This window comes from Camellia sinensis, chromosome 9 (assembly GCF_055761805.1).
Source record: "Camellia sinensis isolate YWXY chromosome 9, ASM5576180v1, whole genome shotgun sequence".
NCBI classification, from domain to species: domain Eukaryota; kingdom Viridiplantae; phylum Streptophyta; class Magnoliopsida; order Ericales; family Theaceae; genus Camellia; species Camellia sinensis.
Window position 1 is genome coordinate 114030411 of NC_138969.1, and position 24292 is coordinate 114054702.

At 41.8% G+C, this 24292-nt stretch overlaps 1 protein-coding gene across 1 annotated transcript; it reads right to left on the reverse strand.

Annotated features, from left to right (window-relative positions):
• Positions 1-812: 812 nt before the first annotated feature.
• Positions 813-21612, reverse strand: LOC145799156 (protein VACUOLELESS GAMETOPHYTES-like). Its single transcript, XM_082888705.1, has 3 exons — positions 21037-21612; positions 2032-2097; positions 813-1879 (listed from the first exon to the last, which is right to left on the reverse strand). Exons 1-3 carry the CDS (start codon positions 21520-21522, stop codon positions 1667-1669), a joined length of 765 nt encoding a protein of 254 aa, XP_082744831.1. The 5' UTR covers positions 21523-21612; the 3' UTR covers positions 813-1666.
• Between the last annotated feature and the right edge of the window lie 2680 nt (positions 21613-24292).

The following is a 24292-nucleotide window of genomic DNA, read 5'->3' on the forward strand; positions in this document are numbered from 1 at the left end:
TATGTAAACACAATCATAAAATACAATGGGTCTTTGGAAATGAAAACAATCATAACTAACAGAAACTGAACTCATTCCAATTCCTTATAGGTTTGTATTTTCAGTTTGGGCAGATTTCTAGATATGCACATCTATATACATGAACCATTCAAACTGTAAAATAAATTGAATCTTTTATTTTATTTTCTTTACAAATGTAAGACTTTTTCAATTGAAATTTTTACAATTTGTATAGTTTTTCTTTTCTTTTTCTTTTTTGTTTATCAACAAAAAAAAGAAAGAAACTTGTATTAGATTAAATGTATATATGTGCCAATGCACATTCAAAGTATGTTATGATGTATTTCATGACCCAACCAGCTCTTTAGGAACTCTCTCTCTCTCTCTCTCTCTCTCTCTCTCTCTCTAAGAAAATAAAGGGTATTTATTTTATCTTATCAAGATAAAACATTCTGCTTTAACCCATACACATATCGAAGCGCACACAAAGAAACTTATGGTTGAAATTCGCTGTTTCATTCAGATTCAATCCTTCTAGAGATCTACATTGTTTTTCTTGTAATTCAAGCTAGAATTTAGTGGTAGACCCGTATTCCAAGAAGTTAAGAGAGAACAGGAAAGGCCATGTACTTTGAGACGGTAATGTTGCCATCTCAAAAAGTACATCTTTACCACGTCATTTACACCGTCACAAAAAACTCCATAGTGAAAGATGCATTTTCTAGTAGTGTACCCACCCACATCCCAAGACTTGACATAGAATTGTAACCCTTTTTGATTGATCATGTGCCTTTTCAAATGTATAAACATACATAAAATAGAAAGGGTCAGCCTATATTTTGTTAATGCAAACAGCACAAATAAAGAAACAAAAAAGAAAGAACAGTCTGCATGGTAAAATTTAGGTAGTACCTATCAAACATAAGGTGATCCAAATCCACACCAAGAGCCAAAGAGCACAAGATCCTGCCTACATAGACATGTTGATGTGCTTGTGATGAATTGATACCAATATTCTTGTAGTAACATAGCAGCAAACAAGCTACCTTTAGGAGACCTTTCACTGCACATCACAACAGGCCCATACCTGCTGTTTGTTCCTCTAGTTCCAGGGCATCACTACGGCACTCCTCTGTGAACCTAGATATTGCATGCTTCTCCTCTAGTGCCTTTATCTTCTTATGAAGTTCTGCAATCTCTTTATGTACTTTGGTGCTTGTGAGCTGCATCGGAGCTTATCAATCTCCCTATCTTGTTCGGAAGCGATGATCTCTTTAGAATCTAACAATGCACGTTGCTCTCCAATCTCTTCATCCAATTTGGCAAGGGTGAGGTCTGTAGAAACATCAGCTTGGATACCAAAGTGAGAACGCACCACTCTCATCAAATGACCAAAGGCAAATTGAATTTCGAAGCCAGCATAGTGGCCAAGCATGAAGCAGTGAAACCAACTCAATAGTAGATTTGTAGTAATGTCCTTGACCTTGGTACTCCACATGTTGTTTACAGCATCACATACTGTCATTATGGATAACATCTTTGCCTTTGGACTCAAGTTGGACATGCCACTGAAGTCCCTATATTTCCCAAACAAGGTTCCTCAGATGGGTGCCAAGTTCTCAAGGATCATATAGTTATCGACCTTAAAAAGCCTTGATGTGGAATTCTAATTTTCCCAAGGCATTGTGACTTGATTTTTCGAAACAAGTATTTTCATAATCTCGGAAGAGGCCTCATCTAAGTACGAGGAATCTTTTGGATTGTCACTACTATCACCTTGGCTGTCCCTCCTATAGGCATCAAAAACACCTTGTACTTCCTTGTTCTTATCCCCTTTGAACAAATCTAAAAATTGTTTTAATGTTAGTGAAGTTGGCTCCTGAAAAGTACCAAAGCACAAAATCATGACAGTAACTTTTTGAAGCAATTAAGCTTTGCTAGAAGCTTAAGTTAAAGAATTAATGGAATTAAATCTAAAAAATAGCTCCTGTACACAACGTACTTACACCAGAACACTATGCCAGATTTTACCTCGACTTGCTCTGCACCTCTATTGCTCTCTTGCTCTGACCACTCTTCCTCTAGAAGATGAATGATCTAACAGGCAACAATAACTTAAGTTGGAACAACTGATCACCAAATAAGTTAAGTAAAGAAAGGATAAATAATAAAAGATGGGATAAGATCACTAAAATTGATTACTTTTCTACATTTCCATAATTGATTCTTTTCTAGATGTCCTAGTTTTTAATTCATTGAAAAGCCACTAGAAAGTGTCAAAAACATTTTATTTAATGTAGAAGTTTCCACAGAAATTCCAGTGTATTTTTATAGATCCAAATGTAAAGAACGAAAAGAAAAAAAAAATATATCAAAAAATAATCTTTGTAATCTAAACTAGGAAGTATTTTGTGCTATAGAGATAATTTTTTCATCGATTATTAGTTCGGGTTTAGGCAAAACAGATTTTTCCTCTAAAAACCCAAAAATGTCTCAAAACATTATAAATGAAAGTTCATTCACTACTATCTTGTTTAACCACCCTAGTTTATGGTTAATGTACTTGCACCATTCTAAAATTTGGCTGTTGTAGGACAGCTCTGCAACGACTTCAAAGTTGAATTTCCAAATATCGCTGCTTCTTTGAATTTACTCTTCCTTGAGCTTCTTATACTTTGCATCATTGGCTGGACGACATTTTAAGAACTTTTTACATTAATTGTAAATGCAAATATACACCCTCAGACTGAGAGATCTCCCGTTACATTTCCATACATCATTAATGTGGCAGTCAATAATGACGGATCTCCTATTACATTTCCATAGTAGAAGTCAAAAATGCGCACTATGGAACCTTAGCAACCAAACATGACTGCATCAAGACAACATCAGCAAAACCACACCCTATATTAACTAAATTAATGAGCTAAATCGTAACTAGACTATAAACCCAATGAAAAGTCTCTAATGTCAAGACTTTTGCCATAGGCCAGTTGTCATTATTAACCCTAAAAACATATAGTAAGAACCCAAGGTAAATATACAATTCTATAAACTATATAAATAACATGATTCACAATCTATAAAATTAGTCAAGAATTTTACTAAATAAAGCATGCTTTTTAATGATAAGCATATATTTTCTGTGCTATTATCATCCACCAAAGTGTAATATTTTGGAGTGGTACTAAATCTACATTACATGCAACTGTACCCATAACCTTTCCCACTTACAAAGACAAGCCCCACTATGTCAGAGGAATATGAATATTGAAGGGGCTGAATGTGAAATGGGTCGAATCCAAGCCTTGGGCTGGCCCAATCTACTGAAGCCCAAATCTAAGTGGGTTAGATGAGTATATGGGCAATCCAATTGAGCCCAACTTCATGATCAATAGTCAACCCAAGTCCTCAAGCACTTGGGCCCAACCTACAGTGGAAAGGCTAGTTAAGCCGTGATGTTGGACTGGACCGAGCTGCGAGACTGAATCTATGGGCCGAACAGAAAGTGGGTCGAGCCCACACAAAGATGTCCGAATGGACCGGCTCATCCCGACAGAAATCTGGTCTAAGGCCGAACCGAGGTACTAAGGTACCGAGCAGAGGGAACCTCACAGGGAAACATGAAAGTTGTGTGCATGTGCATGTGCAAGCTGCCACCTCAGCTGGTCCCCCACACCTAGGATCACGGAAGTTGGTGAACCAAAGGAATGTGGTTTGTTATCAGTATGACTACAATGAGCAGTGCTAAAAGGACCAAGCTCCATGAAACCATCTTGATAAATAAGCAAGGAATACTATATATAAAACATGAACTTCACATTGAAGGTAACTGAATTATTCCAAGCTAAACCATGCTTACATACAAACTCAACCTTCTATAGACTCCTTCTCCGATCGCTAATTCCCACACTGGAGGGGTTATCTGGCAAACCCCGGCCAAGCAGCTCTAACGGTGCTTTCTGTGGCAGGAACCTCAGTCCCTGGATAGTCCAACGGAGTGCGGAGTCCCGATCCATTTTCATCTAGTGCGAAATATGGTACGCACAATTGGTGCGGTGAACGTGGATCACTTCATCTCTAAACTTTGCACTCAGTTCCGGCAATGGGGATTGAGGACATTCCACCTTTGACACATACTCCACAGACGGAGAAGATGAAAGACAAAGGCTTGGCACTCCCAACACTACTAGAAGAACAAACTGGAAACAATAATCAGACCCCCGAATCCGTCGAGCATCGATTGCCCTTCACTGGAGGCTTTTCTTATCATTTTCTTCTTGAAAAGGATTGTAGAGATCGAATGATAGACTCCATGGGAATGGAGATACAGGAGCTGAAAGCACAACTTAAAAGGGTGTTGGGTGATCCGATGGAAAAGAAGACTGAAGTAGAGCCCTCATGTTTACGATGGGGGAGTTCGTCCAGAGAGCCACTAGTGAAAAAGTTCCCCAGAAATGAGTCTGGGCAACAAAGCCAGCCCATCCCGGTGCAGAGTGAGGCAGCGAGTAGCCACACTCGTGGGTCACGCCAGAGAAGGGCTAAGAGGCAGAAGACGGTTAGTCAACAAACTGAATACCCCCCTTACGACCTTCGTACTTGGTTGATCAGCAACAAGCAGAACGAACAACATCTAGATCATCTGGATCGTACTGTTCACCAGAGAGAACGCCGAGCGCTAGATAGGCTTGTCTTCTCACCATTCTCCCCGGAAATTGAGGCCATGAGACCTCCGAAGAAATTCACCCCACCAAAGTTCACTTCATACGATGGGAAGTCGGACCCTCTGACACATATTAACCATTACAGACAAATGATGTCTCTATGGAGCTGAGATGAGGCACTGATGTGCAAAGTCTTCCCACCCAGCTTGGGAGAAACCGGACTTCGATGGTTCGATCGACTCCCCGTTGGATCGATTCGTGGCTGGAAGCAGCTCTCCGAAGAGTTCCTAGCCAGGTTCATCTCCAACACTAAGATCCAGAAGGAGCCAGATACACTGTTCGGCCTCCGGAAGGAGCAGAAGGAAACGCTGCGCAGTTATGCTAGGAGGTACTGGGAAAAGTACAATGACCTGGAGGAAAATGTGTGCAACGAGCAGATGGCCGTTATGTCTTTCAAACATGGTCTACGCCCGGAGAGTAAGCTGAGACAATCACTTACCAAGCGCCCGACCACAGCATTGAAAGACTTGCGTGTCAGGATTGAGCAGTATGCTCGCCTCGAAGATGATCAGATCCCCATCATGGTAGCATCAGCAGAACAAACATCTAGGCACAAGAAGAGATCAAATCAAGGAGAACACCGAGGGATCACAATGAATGAAGTGGATAAGTCCAAATCCCACGAAGCCGTCATAACCGTATTCAAAGAGCCGATCTATCGAATCCTAGAAAGGATCAAGAGAGAGCCCTTCTTTGTCTGGCCGCCGAAAATGTTGGGAGATCCGGCTCGGAGCAATCAGAAGCTCAGATGCACCTACCATCAAGATAGGGGGCACATGACTCAGAATTGTAGGGCACTGAAGCAACACCTGGAGGACTTAGTAGCAGCTGGGTACCTCCGGGATTACATTGATTAGGGTAAGGAAGTGACCGAACAGGGGAACCCACCACCGGAACCGAATATTGAGCATCTACCTCGGTTGATAATAAATGTGATCCATGGGACAGTGACTCAGGAACCTGAGGAGACACCGAGAGAAGAGATTGCTAAGGTTGTGCAAATCCAATAGGTCATGTCAGTAGAGCCTGCATCGAAAAAGGTATGCACGGTACCTAAATCCCCCTTGTGCACTGTTTCATTTACTAGAAAGGATTTAGAAGGCATACAGCACCCACATACTGATGCATTGATTATAACTATGGGAATTGGGAAACGGTTTGACGTAAAGCGAGTCCTGGTAGATCAAGGCAGTGCAGCAGACATATTGTATTATGACTTGTTCAGAAAGCTTGGTCTCTCCGAGCAGCACCTCACCCCAGCAGTAGCCCTGTTAGTTGGCTTCAATTCGCAGCCAGAATGGCCGCTTGGCAAAATAGTGTTGCCAGTCGTGGCAGGAACAAAAACCCTCAAGATAGAGTTGCTAGTTATTAATACACCATCCACTTACAATGCCATACTTAGCTGTCCATGGATTCATCAAATGGAGGCGGTCCCTTCAACCTACCACCAACTCATCCATTTCCTAACGAAACACGGAGTAGAGCAGATCTCAGGGGATCAAGTCGCGTCCAAACACTGCTTCATGGCGGCATTGAAGGCAAAACAACTCTGTAATCGGGTACAGACAATGGAAGTGGCCGAACAACCAGTCTTAGAAAATGTAGGGGGAGCCCCAGAGGAAAAGATAGTGGAGGATTTGGAGAAAGTCCTGGTAAAAGAGGATGATCTAGAAAGGTACTTCATTATCAGTACCTCGCTTGGTACTGATGAGAAACTTCAGCTACTGGAACTGCTAAAGGAAAATATAGAGGTATTCGCATGGTCCACATATGACACTCCAGGGTTGGACCCAGAATTTGCTTGCCATAAGCTCAACATCAACCCTTCCGCTTGGCCCGTTGTACAGAAAAGTCGAAGATTCTCAGTTGAGCACACTTAAGCAGTAATTGCCGAAGTCGAAGAACTCCTGGCATCGAGAGCAATCAGAGAAGTTCAGTACCCACAGTGGTTGTCCAACACAGTTGTAGTAAAAAAGAAGAACGAAAAATGGAGAGTTTGCGTTGACTTCACCTGCTTGAACAAAGCTTGCCCTAAAGATAGCTTTCCGCTGCCTCGCATTGATAAACTAGTAGACTGAACAGCGAGGCATGAGTGCATGAGCTTTCTGAACGCTTATAGCGGCTATCATCAGATACCACTGTTCGGTCCGGATCAAGAAAAAACAACATTTATCACTCCAAGAGGAACTTACTGCTACAAAGTGATGTCGTTCAGCCTCAAGAACACCGGGGCAACCTACCAGCGGATGATCACTCAGATGTTCAAGGACCAACTGGGAAAAACCATGGAAGCTTATATAGATGATATGATAGTAAAAAGCAAGCTCGCTACAGACCACCTTACAGACTTAAGAGAAGTTTTTGCCATCCTGAAAAACCATCAGCTTCGCCTCAATGCCTCGAAATGTGCTTTCGGGGTAGGAACAGGGAAGTTCTTGGGATATATGGTCACTCACAGAGGAATCGAGGCGAATCCGGACCAAATCAAAACAATACAAGATCTTGAAGTACCAACAAAGGCCAAAGAGCTACAGAAATTAGCTGAAATGGCGGCCGCATTGAATCGGTTCATCAGCAAATCTTCAGATCAGATGAAGCCCTTCTTCCAGCTTTTGAGGAAACGGATAGCATTTGAATGGAGTTACGAGTGTACCAAAGCACTGCAAAGTCTCAAAAGATACCTCAGCACACCTCATCTTCTGTCCACTCTAAAATCAGGAGAGGAGCTGTACCTCTATCTAGCAGTCTCAGATCATGCCGTAAGCGCAGTATTAATTCGAGAAGTTAACAAGGAATAGAGGCATGTATACTATGTTAGCAAGACTTTACTAGATGCCGAGACGTGGTATCTACCATTTGAAAAGTTAGCTTACGCGCTGCTTATCGCCTCAAGAAAGTTACAACATTACTTCCAGGGGCATACCATTAATGTCCTCACTGAATTCCCCCTCAGATCTGTGTTTAGTCGAGCTAATTTCTCTGGCCGAACAGCGAAATGGACGGTAGAACTTGGTGAGTTTGACATTCGGTATCAACCCAGGATGGCGATCAAGGCCTAGGTCTTAGCAGATTTCGTCGCAGAATTTGCTCCCACCCAGAGTACCAAACCGGGGAATCCTAGTTCGGCACAGATGCCACGCATCACCGAACAGGGAAAGCCCTGCGCTTCGGAAACATGGAAACTCTTTATTGGAAAAATCTGGCAACTTTATGTTGACGGGTCGTCTAATAATCGAGGCTTAGGGGCAGGAGTAGTACTTATCTCACCAGAAGGATTTATCTGGGAACAGGCTCTCAGGCTCGGTTGAAAGGCCTCAAACAACGAGGTAGAGTACGAAGCGTTATTGGCTAGCTTACGTAGTGCCGAACACTTCAGTGTAGAACAGCTTCTTGTTTTCAGTGATTCACAATTAGTGGTAAACCAGCTTTCTGGGGTCTATGAAACATGAGATGAAATAATGGCTATGTACGCAGGCAAGGCCAATGACCTACTCAAAAAGTTTCAATCGATACGAGTGGAATGAATTAGTCAGGACAAAAATAGCCACGCTGATGCTCTGGCTTGCCTCGGCTCACCAGTGGATACAAAGGATGCTGGAAAAGTTTGGGTTGAGTTTGTGCCAGAACCAAGTATTGCATCTCCAGTCCTCTGCAGCAACTTCGAGTCGAGCTGGATGGATCCAATACTTGCTTTTTCTGAAAGTTGGTACTCTCCCCGAAGACAAAAGGGAAGCCAACAAAGTCAGACACAGGTAAGCTCGATTCTGGATCTCACCATCCGGGAAGTTGTACAGATGCTCCTATCTAGGCCCTTATCTTCTATGCGTGCATCCAAATCTAATCAAGAATGTTCTCTACGAAATTTACGATGGGATTTGTGGATGCCACGTTGGTGAAAGGTCACTAGCACATCGGGCCCTCACTCACGGGTACTAGTGGCCACAGATGCAACAAGATGCGCAGCAGTACGTACAGAAGTGTGATAAATGTCAGAGGTTTTCTCCACTCGTACATCAGCCAGCCAAAACTCTTGCTCTCCTGACCAACCTATGGCCCTTTGCCCAGTGGGGTCTGGATATTGTCGGACCATTGGCATGGGGCACTGGAAACAGGCGATTCTTCATTGCTACAACCGACTATTTCACTAAGTGGGTCGAAGTCGAAGTACTGGCAAGTATCAAGGAAGCAGACACAAAGCGGCTTGTCATGAAAAGCGTGGTGGTGCACTTCGGCATCCTGCAGATTTTGATTACGGATAATGGAACACAGTTCGATGGTAAGATCTTCAGAAAGTTTTGTACTGACCTTAGGATCGAGTATAGGAACTCTTCTCCAGGGTACCCACAGAGTAATGGACAGGCAGAAGCATCAAACAAAACCATCATCAACGGAGTAAAGAAACGACTTGAACATGCAAAAGGCAAATGGGTTGAAGAGTTACCCCACATATTATGGGCCTACCGAACCACAGCACGGCGTTCAATGGGGGAAACACCTTACTCCCTAACTTATGGCATGGAGGCCATCATCCTACTCGAAGTAGGTCTCCCAACCCTTCGGTCTAAATTGTTTGAAAGCACCAGTAATGAGGAAGCTATTGCCCAAGTACTGGATATGGCAGAGGGCTGAAGAGAAGCAGCGCTGATCAGACTTGAAGCGTATCAGCAGCAACTCATTAGAAGTTTCAATCAAAAAGTCTTCCCTAGGCAATTCATACCTGGAGAACTGGTTCTGAGAAAAGTAATGGATCACAAACGGGTGCTAGGCGAGGGCAAACTTGGGCCTAACTGGGAGGGTCTGTACAAAGTCATAGTTGTTGTCGGGAATGGAGCTTACTACCTAGAGGATCTGAAAGGCAGAGCTATACCTCGGCCCTGGAATGTAGCAAATCTCAAAAAATACTATAAATAGAATTATCCCCCAACTTCTCTATCAGAATGTAAAGACATTTATCTGTTGCCCAATGCAAATGCTTCCCCACTTCTCTCAAATTTATCAAATTCTTGTACGGAATAAGCTTTGGTTCTCACCAAATGGAATTAGCTTTGGCTCTTACCAAACGGAATTAGTTTTGATGTTTATCAAACGGAGTAAACTTTGGTCTTAACCCAAGTGGACTTAGTTTAAGAACGACTGGACGGAATTTAAATTTGGTTAGCACTCAAACATGCCAAGTGGTATTGCTTGGTGGAATAATGTTTAGCAACTAAATTGGACTTTAGCCAAGTGGAATTGCTTGGTGGAAACCACACTAACATATCTTAAGTAAACATCTTTGAATCCACAGAATTCCTTAAGTATCAACACGTCAACACTTCAGTACTAATGCAAACAAACAGAGTTGGAACAAACTTGGCTACGCTCTGTCAGCAGCAAACTTCCAGCATTAGTCTTACTTAACTCCAGGTGGGGGCAAACAATTGTTTTTTCAAACCAACCTGGACCTGAGTAAGACACCTCTCCATGCCTTTATCCCATTCAAATGCATCTGTGCTATCAAAGTTGAAACAAACTTAAGCAGTTCTACCTAAGAGCACAATCTTCAGTACTAATCTTACTTAGCTCCAGGTGAGGGCAAACAATTGTTTTTGAAAAACCAACCTGGACCTAAGTAAGACCCTCTTACGAAATCAAGCACAGCCATACCACATATTCGTTAGCCACACCGAGCATCTGTTCGACCCTGAGGTCCTAACAGTGCTCGGCCGGGGGCAAACAGTACAAAGCCAGACCGAGCCTCTATTCGGCCCCGAAGTCCCAACAGTGCTCGGCCGGGGGCAAGTAGTACAGAATTAGACAGAGCACCTATTTCAAACAGTACAGAACCAAACCGAGCCTCTATTCAGCCCCAAGGTCCCAACAGTGCTCGGCCGGGGGCAAGCAGTATAGAAAACATTCAGACATAAAAGCCAAACAACATCACGTTGCAAATTCAAAGAGAAAATCCTATCATCCAGCAAAAGGCACAAATGGCCTCATAACTAGCAACAAAGAAAAGAAAAGAGAAAAGAAAAATTGTCTTCGCAAGTACAGAAAGAAAGCTCGTCAAGGGGACCGAGCCACAGTACATCAAAACAAAAAAGCAAAAACTTCAATTCCTTTCAGAAGAACTTCAACTTTCATTAACCGTAGAAACCTTAGGAGCAGCATCCACGATCTTGTCCAGCCCGTGTTTGGGAGGAAAAATAGAGGCAGCTCCAACTTCCTGAGAAGTAGGAGCCTCCTTAACCACATCTCCCGCGGCAACAGTCTCCAGGGTTTCACCCCCTTCAACATTCACCATTTCAGCGTTTCAGTGGCAACATTACTGTCTTGGGTCTTTTTTACAGAATCAATTTCTGGGGAAACTTCAGCTGGAAGAACAGCAGGGGTGAAGACAGTCTTTGAACCCAAGGATCTTGAGGGAACTGGGATATCCTGAAACAAAGAAGAGTCTTCAGGAACCATGGCAACAGCTAAAGCACTCGTCCAACCCTTTAGGAAGAGCTTGTGTCGCAGCACTAGCAACTCCTCCTTATAGGCAGCCCCAGCCTCGTCCCAACCTTGTTGCCCATGCTTGGCCTCCAACGCAGAGCGCTCGACAGCCATCACTGCGACAACGGCCTCCAGCTTGGCCACTTTTCCTTCGATTTTTCAGCTGAAGCAACAATCTTGTTCAAGCGAAATGCCTCCCTTTCAGCAGTTCGACATCCTTCTTTCTCGGTCTCCAGGCTTACTGTCAATCTGTTAGCATTCATTGCGGCCTCCAGCACAACCTTTTCTAATTCTTCAGGGCGGGTGATGGACAGATGCATCCTTTGTATACACTACAAAGGACAACAAAGTATTAAAAGAGAAGGAAACAGTAGCATAACACCAAAAACATGCAAAACAGGAAAACACTTACAGCAGTCCTCATCTGGAGGGTCCTCTTCAGAATAGGAATATCGCGGGGCCCATTACGGTCAGCCGTGTCAACCGGCATCAACAGAAACCTGGTCAATTCAAAAGCAAAATCTTGTGAAGCAACAACAGAATTAGAAGTAGAAATTGGCCTGCCTTGATGCAACATTGGCGGCTCTCATTTCTCAAATGCCTCATCCTCAACGGGATCTTTGGAAGCTTCCCCCACCACTGCCTTGCCAGGCTCTCTCCTCCTCTTTTTTGCTCTCGTACCAACTAAAGCAGAGGGCTCGGCAACAATAGTAGGGGTCCCAGAAGCTCCCACCTTCATTTTCACTTCTATGAGACTCTTCGCCTCGGTCTTCTCTAGAGGGGTCTCCAAAACATCAGAGGTGCCTCCAAAACATCAGAGGTGCCTCCAAAACATCGGAGGCGCCAAAAGCCTCAGCCTCCAAATCTACCAGCACTCTTCTCTTCGACACAGACCCGCCCCCTGCGAAACTAGGGGCAGGAGAGGGCGTTCTCTCAGATGGTGCAACCTGGCTTCGGCGACGACTCATAACCAGTAGAGTGAGGGATGTGTTAGTCTCAGTATCCGAATCCAGAAAGGATGTAGCAAGCCTCGCCTTCTTCGAAATGGTGGAACGGTAAGTTGACTGGTAATCCAACAACTCGAGCGCAGATCTCTTTTTGTACCTCAGAGCAGCTTTTATGGCTTCGGCGTTTTTCCGGTTCGGTCTGCGTTGAAAACGAGAGGCCTCTGCAAAAAAAGAAGTGACTCATTAGAGTGACATGCAAAACAAAGTAAGAAATACAAAAGACATTAGAGGGAAGGACCTAAACCTGGGTAGCCGTCCTTCTGAGGCATCTGTTCGGATTAGAATTCGGTCCCGGCAGGGAACTCCCAGTTGCCACCAACTTGCAGGAAATCATCGTTGTGTTTATCCAAATCGGGCAACCCAGTCACCAAATGACAATCGGCCGAACGAACATGCAGGTAATACGTGCTGTGGTCTTTGTTGTGTGAGAGAGTGTAGCAGCCTAAAATATCCCATATGTCAAGGTTCAAACCCAACTGCCTATGAAGGGCGGATACGCCACAGAGGAAATGAAAGAGGTTCATAGACACTTGCATTGGGGTTAACTGGACTTGATGCAGAAATCGGCGCACCAAAGGGTCAAGGGGAAACCGAACCCCACCCCCGACAATGGCCGCAATCGGAAAAGCGACGGTACTCCTTGTGCCCATACACTTGGCATCTACCTTTGCTAGCGAAAGGGTCACGTCATTGGGAATATTATAGTCAAGGCGGAACATAACCATGGCCTCGGGGGTATCAACTAGTGAGCGGAACTTTCCCATCTAACAAACCTAATGGGACAGAGGAAGAACTCAAGTAACAGAGTGTAGAACACAACGATGCAAGGGCTAGACAAGATGATTGAAACAGAAAAAGACAAGAGAAGAAGGACCACAAAAGGACTTACAGAGATTAGAGCAGTGGTAGCAAAGCAAGACCGGCGGCGAAAAAAGTCTGAATAGAGCACCAACGAGACTGGTTCAAAGGAACGGAAAGAGTCCTTCTTCTTTCTTTGAAACTCTCTGAAAGAGCGAAATAGCAGATAAGGGGATTTGTATTGACAGCCAGAGCATTAATTGCACCAGCCGGCATGCAGGTACACGAAGCACGACCTTCAGTATGGAATCGACGCACTATCTCTGCACACCTATCCGACATCGCCATGTGTCACCATGAAAGGACGCATGCAGGGATTATGTGTCAGGATTGAACCGTCACCAAGGCCGAACTGGGGGAGAACCGAAACGACGCAACGTTTGGAGAGCAGAACAATAGCTCCCCCCAAGGGGAACCTTAGCACGAGCTAGGGGGCAAATGATGGGGCTGAATGTGAAATGGGTCGGATCCAAGCCTTGGGCGCCCAATCTACTGAAACCCAAATCCAAGTGGATTAGATGAGTATATGGGCAATCCAATTGAGCCCAACTTCATGATCAACAGTCAACCCAAGTCCTCAAGCACTTAGGCCCAACCCGTAGTGGAAAGGCTAGTCTAGACGTGATGCTGGGCTGGGCCGAGCTGAGCTGCGAGATTGAATCTATGGGCCGAACAGAAAGTGGGTCGAGCCCACACAAAGATGTCCGAATGGACCGGCTCATCCCGACAGAAATCTGGTCTAAGGCCGAACCAAGGTACTAAGGTACCGAGCAGAGGGAACCTCATAGGGAAACGTGAAAGTTGTGATCATGTGCATGTGCAAGCTGCCACCTCAGCTGGTCCACCACACCTAGGATCATGAAAGTTGTTGAACCAAAGGAATGTGGTTTGTTATCAGCATGACTACAATGAGTATATACATTCAATGACAACTACTAAGTGGTTCCCCACCTTGAGCAGTGCCAAAAGAACACTTGGCAGCACCCAAGCTCCATGAAACCATCTTGAGAAGCAAGCAAGGAATCCTATATATAATACATGAACCTCACATTGAAGGTAACTGAACTATTTCAAGCTAAACCACACTTACATACAAACTCAACTCTCTATACACTCCTTCTCCGATCGCTAATTCCCACACCGGAGGGGTTATCCGGCCAACCCCGGCCGAGCAGCTCTAACGGTGCTTTCTGTGGCAGGAACCTCAGTCCCTGGATAGTCCACCAAGTGCGGAGCCCCGATCCATTTTCATCTAGTGCAAAATCCTATACGCACAAATATCGCCATTCAAGCAATGGATATAGCCACTCTGCATTCTGATAAAATTTTAAGCTGCTTTTAGTAAACTAATCACTATTCCAATTTTAGAAGAGGAGAAAGCAATTTGCATTGGCATTATCCATTAATTAAGAGTTTAAAGCTGCATATAATTAAAGTTGAAATTCAACAAGGATTATCCACAAATTCATGAGCCATGAAATCCAAAGTAAAATTTAAACGAAACTCTTGAAATCGACTGAAGCATTTGGGTTTGAATTAAAATGATGTGAAAAAATGTGACAACTGTTCTTTCTTGAGATAGTTTTAAAACAAAAAGAAGTTCGATTTCAAAATAAAATATTTCTTTTGATTTTAAAAGTTCCTTTCAATTTATGCTTTTCCTTTTTTATTTTTTATGGGCCTTTCAATTTGTGCTTTTGAATAATCGCACCATGATTCATTGACTGACATGTACTTTCAGACAATCATAAACCAAGACTTCATTTTTCAGATAAAGCAGATAAAATAAAACTGCTAGGGGCTATATCCACAGCCTTGTTTGCTGTATACACAACCCTCTCGCCTATGGTTGGATCATTCCGTTTAAGAAGAAAGACTGCAAATACAACCATTTAAGCTATGTATAAAAACGCTCCCTTCAGAATTTTCTTCTACCGTTGAATTAACATAAAGTAAGAAAAACTAAAAATAATTTGTGAACAAGTGATGATTTGATGAATTCAACTTCGTCTTGAACCGAAAGGTAAAACTTAGAATCTCAAGGAAATACTTTAGAAGATGTTACCAAGAAGTCCCGGGAACAAATATTTTATACCAATCAGTCTAAAATAAAAAATAAAAAATATATATATAGAGCATTAAGTCCCTCATGTTAAAAGCGGACAGTGATGCCCCTCAGAGCAACACACAAAGCTGTCAGGGCTCTATAATTTTGTTTACAAACACTTGAAACTAAAACAAATTTTGCTATTCTAATCTGTTTTCTTTAAAATTTACATTTTTTGAATCTACTCATCGAGATCTATTAAACAAGTTCCATAATGATTATGAAAAATTGTCCCCGAAAAAATTGTAATGTGTCAATTTTGAGACGAAGAAACTATGACAAATCTCAGATTATGTGTAACTTTTTCTAATTGAGTTGAAAAATTTCATGAGTTACTTTCTTAGTTTTGCAAACAAAAAAAAGCAACTTCTCACTTTTGAACTTGAAAAACTGAAGCATGCCTCAGTTTTGAACTCGAAAAACTGAGACATATTTGACTTTCTTTATCACAAAATTTTATATTCAATATGGATCTTGTTTGATCGATCTCAACAAGTAGATTTCAAAAAGATACAACTATTAGACATTGCTACCGAACTGAACAGGGATGGAGCTATCTGGTTAGTACTGCGGATGGGCCATTGCAAGCAGATTTAATGACAAAAGCACAACAGATAAACAGCTTTGCTAGGATATGTGTAAAGAATGTTGAACCCAATCAATTAAATGCTTAATTTGATATCTACTAGGAGAAGGACAAATGACTAAAATTGAAGTTTAGTACATTTGAAACCATTGGTGTGTAAAAAATGCAAAATATTTTGACATAATACCAGCATATGCTCCAAAGTAGCAGACAAGGTATGGAGACCACTGAGTCCTATTACTGAAACAGATAAAAGAAAGCAGAAATTTTCAGGAGTAGAAATTATTATGGTGGAACAAGGGGAAGCGGGAAAATCTCTAAAACAGCTCACAGGAAAAGAGATCAGACACATGGCCCATATCTATTGCATGGCTAAACAGGTATAATAGGTTTTGGAAGCCTAAAAAAGTGAAGTCTATGGGACCAATGACCATCAATAAGCTTTTTGGTCCAACAAGTGTCTATGGTAGGCTTTAGGAGCAGAGGGTATGTTAGTACATTCTGGATTTGTCGCACTTTTGGGCTGTAATATGGATCCATGGATCCATGGATCATGGATCATGTTGTGGGTCAAGTTATTAAGTGAGACATTATATATAGGTTTTATTATATTTAAAATAGTCTTTGTGGCCAAAAGGGTCAAATTTTTTCTATTTTGAATTCATTATCACAGTGTAAGAGATTGTTTGGGGTGTCTTAAATAAATGTACTTTTTGTCTTTTTGTACTAAAAAATTGAGGTTGAAAATATAGATGCTTGGGTTAACTTTTTGACTTTTTATGGAAAAATGTGTAATAAAAAATTGTAAAAATTGATTTGTAGAGAAAAATTCGAATTGGGAGTTGTGCAGCCGTAATTGTTGACTTTTGGTGAATAGTGTTAACTTTTTAACTTTTTAAATAACTTTTTGACTTTTTAACTTTTTTACAAGTTCCCAAACTTGGCCTAAATGTGATTACAAGTCATGGCAATATTGGTATAAAATATTTGTAGTTACCAAATATTTTTAATTTCTAAATTGGAGTCACAATCTTTTAAAAGTGGAAGAGACTTATAGCCTATAATTACGTGTAATCTCATTGATTCAACAAAGTTGATATTTTACCGTTGCAAGGGCAAAGTGTTCTTCTTCTCTTAGTCTTCTTCTTTGCATACATACTCAGGTTACTATTCCCATTTACTGTTCACAGCCATACCACAGCCCCTTTTCAGACCCTAAACCTTAGCCAATCAAGTAAAAATAGTCCTCTAACTCTATTCCCAACCCTTTCACCATTTAATGCATGCTTCAACCTTTGATTCCAAAGCTGCACAGAGAAATCTAACCTAGTTGTTTGCAGAGAATTTCACCTTCTTCCTTCTTGCAAACACTTGAATTCTTCTTCTACTTCATGTAACCCTAAATTGTAGAATCTAATCCAACCCTAAACTCACCATAACAGCAAGTTTCCTAAAGTTGTCCATCATAGAACCACAACAATTAGAAATAGTAAGTGAAATTGTACATAACTCAGCAGATGTACTCAAAGATATAGAAACAAAAAAACAAAAAAACCAAAAAAACAAAAAATGCAATATATATATATATATATATGGTTGCAGAAGAAATTATATCAGTTGTTAGAACTAATAGTAATATGATACAGTGAAAGGCCGGTAAAAAAGTAATATTAAACTTTTGGAGTCCAGACAGCTAAATGTTTAAGGGTTTTTTTTTTTTTTTTTTTTTTGGGTAACTTAAAATTTTATTCCACAAGGAAACACAAAAACAAAAGTAACAAGGGCATACCCCTGCACTCTAGAAAAATGTTAGGGATCTGATTGTGGGAACTTCATGATGTCTGGATAATAGTATTGCAAACGCTGCTTAGGTCACTGAAACGGAGATAGAGGTATCTCCCAACTTTCAGATGGAAAGAAATGGGAAGAGAGAGTTCAAAAAAAGGGGAAAGGCCAAGGGGAAATGAGAAACCCTGCAAAGAGATTGTAACCAAAGAACCCTAGAAGCACAAATTATCAAAGTTGCTGCTTAGAGATTGTAACCAACTGACCCCGTAAACCAAACATTAAGTCAAGAATCTTCTCAAACCCAATCTAACAGAGAAAAGATTAAGCAAGATAATCTGGAAAGCACATCTAATAATTGTTTTACAGATTGCAAGGTCAAAACATTGATAAAGAGAATATTGAATCAATATGGATATGCTGGGATGATAAATAAAAGGACCATGTAAACTCTTAAATGCAGCCATGTTACATGATACATGGGCACAATGGTGAGAAGGAAAGAAAAGCTTTACAAAATCATCTAATGCGAAGAAATAAAACCACAAATGATGATCACTCGATTCTCATGGGATATTTTAATGTAGTGGGCGGAGCTCATGAAGAAAAGGAAGGCATTGGTATTACTATAATGCAACTGAAACATTGAATAATTACCTGAGGGAACTTGGGATGTTTGAGATGAATACTAGAGGATTTTGGCTGACTTAGAATGATAAAATGGAGGTATTGGACACCATTTAAAGCAAATTGGACAAGGCACTCATTAATGACAAAAGGAAACAATTTTTATTTTATTTTATTTTTTTTTCAGAACCAAAACTAAATTTTTGCAACCAAATGTTCAGAGCACTGTCCAGTTGCCCTAACTATCAAGTTGGATTATATAAGAATACAAGGGAATGGTGTCAAGACTCAAGATTCTGATGGCAATTATATGATCAAAATAAGGATGACATAGATGATTAAAACAAGATTTGAAGCATATCACCTTCAACGAAGTAGAAGTAGAAGCAGCATATTACAAAGGGGAGAAAAAAAAAAATAATAATAAATGTGGGAACAAAGCCAAGAAAAAAATATCTTAACCAAAGAGAGAATACTTTTGAAGAAAATAAAGCAATAAGGAAAAAACCAATCAGTTACTTCCAAAACCTACTAGGAAGTAGGAACAAATAATCCTTAAGCTGTAATTCCAAACAAAGACCTGGAGATGTGATGAAGCAGAAACTTCAAGGGAGCAGAAAGAAGATTTACAAAAGCCTGTTACTCCCGGAGAGATTTAGAATATAAATAAATAAATGACAACAATATTTTCAACCAAAAGGGACAAAACACCTGTTATAGTTTCAACCGAACTGGGAGCTTGTAGTTGATGAATTTACAAAAACAGTTATAATTTTCTTCAAAATATAAAAAAAAAAATTGAGAAATGGCAAGTGGTGGCAAGTGACGGCGAAAGACGGTGGTAGAAAGTGGTGACGATGGGTGGTGGGTAGCTGGTGGTGGTGGGTGGGTGGGTGACGGTGGCGGGTGGTAGCGAGTGAGTAGTGGTGGTGGTGGTGGTGGCAGGTGGTGGGTGGTGGTGGCAGGTGGGTGGCGAATGACGGGTAGTGGTGGTAGCGGGTGGTGGTGGTGGTGGTGGTGGTGGTGATGGGTGGGTGGGTGGGTGACGGTGGCAGGTGGTGGTGGTGGTGGTGGTGGTGGCGAGTGGTAGGTGGTGATGGCAGGTGGGTGGCAGATAGCGGGTGGTGGTGGGTGGTGGCGGGTGGGTGGTGATGGTGGGTGGATGGGTGGGTGACGGTGGCGGTTAGTGGGTGGTAGCGAGTGGGTGGTGGTGGTGGTAGTGGCAGGTGGTGATGGCAGGTGGGTGGCGGATGACGGGTGGTGGTGGGTGGTGGTGGTGGTAGGTGGTTGCGAGTGGGTGGCGGTGGCAGGTGGGTGGCGGGTGGGTGCTGGGTAATGGTGGGTGGGTGGGTGACGCTGGCGGGTGGTAGGTGGTAGGTAGTAACGAGTGAATGGTGTGGTGGTGGCGGTGGTGGTGGGTGGCGGTGGCAGGTACGTGGCGGGTGGGTGGTGGTTGGTGGTGGTGTTGGTAGGTGGTGGGTGGTGGTGGCGGGTGGGTGGCAGGTGGTTGGTGGTGGTGGGTAGTAGGCGGTTGGTGGTGGTGGGTAGCAGGCGGTGGATGGTGGTGGCAAGTGGGTGGTGAGTGGTGGTGGCTGGCGGTGGATGGTAGTGGCGGGTGGGTGGTGGTGGTGGTGGTAGTGGCAGCGAGGGGTGGGTGGTGGTGGCGAATGGGTGGCAGATGGGTGGTGGGTGGTGGGCGGTGGTGGCCGGTGGTGAGTGGTGGTAGCGGAAGACGGTGGTGGAAAATGGTAGCAGATGGTGGCTAGTGTTGGGTGGTAAAAAAAAAAAAACTAAAAACTCAAAATGGAAACACATTTTTTGTGTTTTCATTTTTTGGCCAAATTTATAAACTGAGATCATTGATTTATAAATCAAAAATTTTACCAAACAAGTTTTTGTTTGAGTTTTTTAAATTTTTGTAAATATAAACAGAAAACAGAAAACGTAAGTGTTACCAAACGGCACCTTTGTGAATTACCAAACGCGTTTGTAGTTTATGTTTTTTAAAAAATAAACAAAAAATAAACAAAAACTAGTTTATAAAATTTTTGTAAATATAAACTGAAAACGTAAACGTTATCAAACATACCCTAAAGGAATGGAATTCTACAGCAGTAGTGCTGATCCACGAAGTCAAAAATCCAGTTCAATGAAAATTTTCAAACCTATGTCTTGCTGCAAAGCCATAGCCAAGATCATTGCAGACATAATGAAGTCAACACTTCACATCACTGGTGTCCAGCAATCTACTTTCAAAAAGGGACAAAATTTACAGAAAACATTCTCATAAGGAAATTAGATAAAAATTACCACAAGGAATCTCCACCAGAAAACAATGGAGTAAACGTAGGTATAGTGAAACCATATGATTCAGTGAAACCAAGACTTCTCCTCGATCTTAAGTGCTGGAGTTCCCATAAAATGTTTGCTTGGCGGTAAAGAGTGAATTTTCAGAGTAAGATATTCCATTGTTTAAAATGGTGCAATACAAAGGTATTTTTAAGGGACAAAGTGGATCAAACAAGATAACACCGTGTCCCTTTACCACTTCTTACTGGTTATGAAAGCATTCACAGATTTTCTAGATTAGCATATTTAATATAAACAAAGAATTAGAGTTCAATTTTCATCACAAATGCCAAGAGACGGATTTCACGCACATTTTCCCTTTCTCTTTACAAATCTCTTCCAAAATCCCCCAACCAAATACAGTGTTAAAAAAATTTTGACGCTTCAGCCCACCAAATTATGTGCATCATCCATTCCATGTGATGTGTATGAAGTAAAGAAAAAAGAAGATAAACAGATAAATCAAACAATATGATTTATAAATTTTAATTTGATGTGTAAAACTGAAAGCAGACGTACCTCAGACACGGTGCAATGACAATGAGCAACATAGTGGCAATCTTTACAATAATAAGTTGGGTGGGCCAGCACACTTCTTTCTTCGCAAGCGTCACAGTAAAACTTTGCAACATCATCTTCATCAGGATAGTCTTTAATTGGAGCACGGTTGAGAGTGAGGGTATGGACATGATTGAAGTACTTGAGTGTGGGTGGTAATATTGAAATACAATGGATATGGAGATCGAAATGGCACAGCACACAACGGAAGAAAGAGGTAAGGCAGAATTGGCGACAAGTAGTGCATAGTATATCATAATTTGGCTTGTTAAACAAAGCAAGAGGGTGTGGGTGAATTTTAGACATCATGGTTTTGGGCTTTGACAAAGGACATCTAACATCCATGTACAATTGACACTGGGAACATTCGTAGAAACAACCAGATGAATGACGTAAACAAGCCTCGCATTTACCATACCGATGGTAGCGGAGGGTGAGAGTGTGCATTGGGTGAACGTGTCCTTCATTTCGTGGGGCAAATCAGCACATGATTCGTGCAATAAAACCTTGCATTCGGCGCAAAAACAAATCGAATCCCCCAAATAAATCTCACACGCATAACAACAAATTTCGAATTTATGTTTGTTATCACATAAAATCAATGGATGGGAATGACATATCATATTTGATTAAAAAATTTATAATGCATAAACAAATGTATAACCTAAAACTCTATTCAAAATTTATAAAATATTTTAAAAAATTAGGCACGTATTTTTTATTTAATATATAAAAAAATAATAGGTGCCGATTGTCACTAAAAAAAAAAAAAAAAATTGCACTGTTCTAGTCAACCAACTGAACGTCCGAGGGGACAACCGGGTAGGCCAAATTTCAAAATTCAAATCCCGCCTGAAATGAGTTTTCAAAAGTGGGTATGAAATTAATTTTTAAAAAATGTAACCAAACATCATACTCAAATATGGGTGTGAAGTCATGATTAGAAGTCCCCACCAAACACAACCCTATTTTCACAAAACAATTTTCCTTTTTTCGCACTTTCGTGGTTTGCCACCAAAAAATTTTAGTAGACTTTTTTAGAGTTGAATTTTTTAACTTGTGATAAAAAAGTTCGTTTGAGTTGATTTTATTTTTTTCTCTTTTGTAAAAAAAAAAGTGTAATAATTATGATTTAAATATGATATTTTATCTTATTAACGTTTTACCTATTTTGTATTTTAGTAATTAATTTAATCTCAACCCAATCTAATCCAACCCAACCCACGTAGCCAAATGAAGCCTTAATGAACATCATTACACGCATAAAAAAGTAAAAAATTCTCAATATGCATCTCTTTTTCAATAATACTCTTTGTGGAGATGTAGTTTGGAAATACTCTTCTGATCTTGGGGGACGCTAGTGATCCTTTGCTAGTCGCCTGAAAAGGAATAAACACTCTGGTCGGGGGTGCCGGAATTAGCACTCCTATATGCAAGTTAGTCTCTACACTCAGGATTACTTGTATTCTAAGTTAAGCATAATAGTTCTCATATACCTTTCTCTGACTGAGGATCTTGTATTTATAATATTCTCTTTGGTCCTTAGGGCCTGGCCCAACCCTGATCTTTTACATGTACTTCTACTCGACCTTTGTTCTACTGATAGGAATGCCGGCTATTTTATTCAGCTCTTCAATTGAATAGGGTCAATGCCGAATAGAGGTTATGCTCTGGATCGGGCTGGTCCATTCGTCTGTTGATCCAAGATTATTCGGCTCCCACAATTGCCCTCCAAACACCCCACTAGCATCAGTCAGTCGGCGTGTTTGGCTTTTAGTTTGGGAAGTCAAAAATTCGGCGGTTAATCCCCTTCCCGATGCATGTCAAAACGCGTACATGCTTTTTGGTCATTGTAACGATTTCCCGCCCCTTCGTACACTGCCTCCATTTAATGCGATTTGAGATTGTCTCTTCGAATGTATGTTCTGAGTACCCAAAGACATCTGGTTCGCCTTCTAGTGCAACTCCTACATTTCGCAGCTTCTGCAAGTCCTTGTTTCTCGCTCTTTCCTTCGTCTCCTGTAAGTTTTTTTTTCCTTCATTTTTGATCCTCCTCCTTTCTTTGCTTTTAGTTTTCCATAATCCTTGGGTTGGCCGAAATGGCAAAACATCTGAAGGAGCTCCTTTCTGCGGATCAAATCTCCGGCTTCCGATGCCAATTCTCCATCCCCGACAACGTCCATCTGTCACTTTTGGCAGACAGCACCACTGATATGGAGAGGGAAGAAAAGAGCTCAATCATTTTTCCTCTCCTATCAATTGCTGAGGGCGGCGTCCGCTTTCCTCTTCACCCACTTTTGAGGGCCGTTCCTCGGTACTGGGTCTCATTACTTCCCAGCCCAATGTGAACTTCTTTCGCATCATAATGCGAATTGTAGAGATAAATCGGCGTCTTAGAATTAATTTAGGTATTCCCCCAATTCGGTACTGTTATGCCCTAGCCAAATCTACCGGGCGGCTAGGACGTTACTTTCTTAGAGCCAAGGATATTGATCATCACTTAGTGACCATGCTTGCCAGCTCTAGCAAGCGTGTCGACGACGTGATGGTCGTTGTCCGCGACAATTGGGAATTCGGCGAAGGTGAAGATCGCCTAGACCCTGTGCCAAGGTGAAAGGGCAAACCAGGTGGCCGATTAGATCACTTTGTTTCTGTTATTTACATATGTATATATTTATTTGGTACTATATTCATCTAATCATTTTGTTTAAGTAGGCGGCGATTTGAAGAGAGTACTAGTTTCAGATGACGACGTTGTGCTGGCAGAAATTAAAACCGCACTACAGTTCTTTGGCCGTCCAAACCTTCAAAAACAGGGGAGGGCAGCCCACATACTACTGCGGTACGAGCCGACTTACACAACGTTCTCGGCGGCAGATAACATTTCGATCGCGCAAGGCGACAATCATCTTACAGCCCTCATCTTCCCCAGCTTCAAAAACTTGAGACCGATCGATTTGGAATCATTTGATTCTGAACACGTGGAAGAAAAAGCGGCCGAACCAATCGTCGAGGTCTCGGACCGGTTGGTCGCGGAAGTTGACGAAGCTATTAATTCGTCCTTTGAGGAAGCCAGATTGAACTCTTCTGACCTTCCGTCTACATCAGGCCGAGGGGACGCCTTCAAAAATATTTTTACAAACATGAGAGACCTTCCTGGCGATTACTCTGAGGATATGGCGGGGGAAAACCTTATGCAGATGGTGCGAAAGAGAAA

Excerpts from the sequence above, each read along its gene's own strand:
- LOC145799156 (XM_082888705.1), bottom strand. The coding sequence starts at position 21,522 with ATGCACACTCTCACCCTCCGCTACCATCGGTATGGTAAATGCGAGGCT. Across the intron at positions 2,098-21,036 it reads GTCATTGCACCGTGTCTGAG|ATCATTCATCTTCTAGAGGA; the intron begins GTACGTCTGCTT and ends GTTGCCTGTTAG. Across the intron at positions 1,880-2,031 it reads GAGGTGCAGAGCAAGTCGAG|GAGCCAACTTCACTAACATT; the intron begins GTAAAATCTGGC and ends GGTACTTTTCAG.